General features: G+C 57.8%; 1 protein-coding gene across 1 annotated transcript in view; it reads right to left on the reverse strand.

Annotated features, from left to right (window-relative positions):
- The window catches only part of ZNF362 (zinc finger protein 362), a 31,317-nt gene extending 29,031 nt beyond the window's left edge, over positions 1 to 2,286 (reverse strand). The window contains exon 1 of the mRNA XM_004704991.2: positions 1,736 to 2,286. Coding sequence (XP_004705048.1) covers positions 1,736 to 1,773 — 38 coding nt within the window. The 5' untranslated portion in view covers positions 1,774 to 2,286. The remainder of the gene's footprint in view (positions 1 to 1,735) is intronic.
- Between the last annotated feature and the right edge of the window lie 945 nt (positions 2,287 to 3,231).

Here is a 3,231-nt window from a genome sequence, read left to right on the forward strand (position 1 = left end):
CCCCCACCCCCCGCCCCTTAGTGCTTGCTTTGAAAATAGCGTCACATGGTCAGCTGGCCCACCCACTCACCCATCGTCCGGCCTTCCATGTATCCATCCCTGCGTTTGGGCGTGTCCTTTGGGCCCAATCGAAGGCCAGTGCTGGGGAACCCAAGGCAGATGGAACACAAGCCCTGCTTCCGGGAGCCGCAAGCGAAGAAGCAGCGGACACAGACCCCCGAGAAGGACCTCCCGCCATGAGACCAGCCACTAGCCCAATGACCTCATCTGGCCAGTCGACAGACCACCAGCGAGGCGCATTCTCCGGGCCTCCCTGCCACTGTGGGTCGTCCTCCTCTCTGGCCTCCCCCTCACCCCACCCCTGTGGGCTGGGCACCCCAGAGACGACAGAAGCTTTTTCTCCCCAGGTTGTTCTCACAGGCTGGGTGGCCCATCAGATACGACTTTAAACACCAGCCAACTCCCTTAGCTCCCTCTCCGGCCCAGCTCCCTGAAGCTCAAGGCCGGGCCCCTCCACTCAGCTGCCACCTGGGCCACTCAGACTCGCCAGGCCTGGCTGGCCTCAGGCTTTCCCTACGCCAGGCACCTCTGCTATTATCCCAGCGCTGGGCGAGGCATCTCCATCTTCCAAAGGCACTCACCAGACCCAGGAGGGACCACAGCTCTGCCCTCCCTCCTTCCCTCCCCACCTCAGACCCACCATTGGCCACGTCCACAGGAACCCATTTCTGAAACCTGTCTCTGGCCCACCCACTCTTGTTGGCTGCATTCACTGCCCCTGGACCGGGGGACATTTCGTTTGGAGCCCAACACCCTATGCTCCAAACTTGCCCCCATCTCACCAGCTGTGTGATCTTGGGCAAGTCACTTGCTCTGCCCCCCAAGGAAGGAATGAGCAAGCCCAGCACCAGAAGCCTGACCCAGCCTGGACAGAGGGGATGATCAAGGAGGACTTCCTTGGGTCTTAAAGGATGAGTGGGAGCTCGCAGGCAAAGACAGAGTGGGGGCCATTCCTGCAGAAGCAACTGCTTGAGCACAAGCCTGGAGAGAAAAGCACAGGGTACAAGGAGCTGCGGGTGAGGCTGCAGCCAGCAGCCAGGGGCGACCTAGAAGGTGGGTCTCGAAAGCCTACGTCTGGAGTCTGGAGTAGGAGATGGTGGGCTAGAACTCGTGATTCAGAAGGACCCCTCTGACTGCTGCTTGCAGATGTAGCTGGAGAGGGCAGGAGGGGAGGCAGCGGGGAACATCATTAGGTGGCCCCCCCCACCTGTGGGCTGAGGCCAGGGCTGCACCTGGGCCAGGGGGAGAGAGACCAAGGCGGCAGCGGAGGCACCAAGCCTGCTGTCGGGTCAGAGGTGGAGGCTGAGCAAGCGCGTGCAGGGTGCTCCCCACAGGGTGCTTCCCGCAGGGTGACCTGGGCGGTCTCCTGGATCCCCACACAGACAAACACGGCCACGAGGACATGCAGACAGACAGCACAGGACAGACACAGACCTGGGGTCCCAAACATGGACAGATGGGGACACAGCCACCAGAAAACAGGTGAGTGCTATCACACAGGTGGATGGGCTCATACCCCGCGGGTTGGTCCCAGAGGCCTTTCACTGCCCCAGCCAAGTCTGCTGGCTTCTGCTGCAGCAGTGAGGGGGGCACTCAAAGACGTTTGGGTGAACACAATCCCTCGATCCCCCAAACCCCTTATTGACAGTTTACCCTGGAATCCCAGGCTCCTTACCTAGAGTGTCCTTTCCCACTTGGTGAACTTCTACTCATCCTTCAAGACCCAGCTCAAGTGCTCCCTCTTCTACGGAGCTTTCCCTGAACCCCCAGTCAGTCACTTCCTCTGTGTTCCCAACAGCACCTTGTATATGGGAATAATAACAACAATAATAAAATGGCAGCTACCATCGGTTTCAACGCTTACTACGTGCCAGGCACTGTGTGTCACATGCATCATGTCACTGAATCTTCCCGACGACGATGACTCAGGCATTGAACAAAAGAGGACACTGCAGCTCAGAGAGGTTGACCAACTTGCCCAAAGCCACACAGCTAACAAGTTATGGAGTCAAGACATCACCTGTGTCCGACACAGCGCTACAGAGCCAACCACACTCCGGTACAATGATCTATATGACTGGGCATTTTCTACACCAGACTGGGTGCTCTGCAGGGGCTGGCCGGTCAGGATGCACTCACTTCTGCCCTTCCCAGCCCCCAGTCCCACAGCGGGTCCCAGAAACTCCTTGTAAAAAATGGAAAAGTCCAATAATATCAACAACTTCTTCTTGAGCACTTACAATGGGCAAGGATATACCGATGGAATGGCATTCAGCATTTTACTGCTACAACAGACCCAGGGTACAGGCGAGGAGATGGAGATCCAGAGACGTTAGGAAACTTGGCTGAGGTCGTGGAGCAGTGTCTGGATTTGTGGGGCCCAACCAGCTCCACAGGGGGCAATGGAAGGAAGGTGGGGGTCACCAGGGACAGGTGCTGCCACCTGGGGAGGTTCTGGCCTGGACACATGGACACGGAGAGGACATGTGGACTATGCTTGTCCACTTGCCCACTGCAATGCAGAGGGGCGTGGTTCGGCAGCTCCCGCCCCTCCCCCCCACCCCAGTCCCAGCCCTTGCCCTGACTAGCCACAGACATGAACTCTGAGATCTGCCCAGGCCCCGAGGCCACAGGGGAACCAGCTCCCAACAAAGTAAGCAGGAGGCTGAGGGGCTCAAAACTGCCCAGACACTGTGATTACAGGGAGGCAAAAATATAAGCCTGCGTCAGAAAAAGAAGGCTGCAGGGCGCCACGCCCGGAGTGGGCTGGATGGGGGATGACCTCGCCGGGAACTGAGCTGGGCTTGTCTTTGTTCTGCTCATTTCTAAATTCTCTGTACTGCGGTACGATTGCTTTTCTAATGAAAACAATAAATTTATTCTTTAGAGAAAGAAAGTTAGCAGCCCAAGGGTGGGGGCGGTTCTAGAGCCACAGAGGAGAAGCTCAGGGTCAGCTGATGGTACCCACTCCGTGGGCCCCTGAATGCCAGGCTCTGCACAGCCTCAAAGAACATGTCCTTTGAGAAGGGCCGCCTGGAAGAGGTGCCTCCTTCCATCTGCACTTGAAGGAGGGGTGGGTGTTAGCATTCCACAGAGGGTAGGGTAGGAGGAGAGGGCTCTCCCCTGCCTCAGTCCAGGTTCCCAGTATCGGTAGCCTCAGCTATAGCCAGG

This window comes from Echinops telfairi, unplaced genomic scaffold (genome assembly GCF_000313985.2).
Source record: "Echinops telfairi isolate 266 unplaced genomic scaffold, ASM31398v2 ScPeMD7_7457;HRSCAF=8495, whole genome shotgun sequence".
NCBI classification, from domain to species: domain Eukaryota; kingdom Metazoa; phylum Chordata; class Mammalia; order Afrosoricida; family Tenrecidae; genus Echinops; species Echinops telfairi.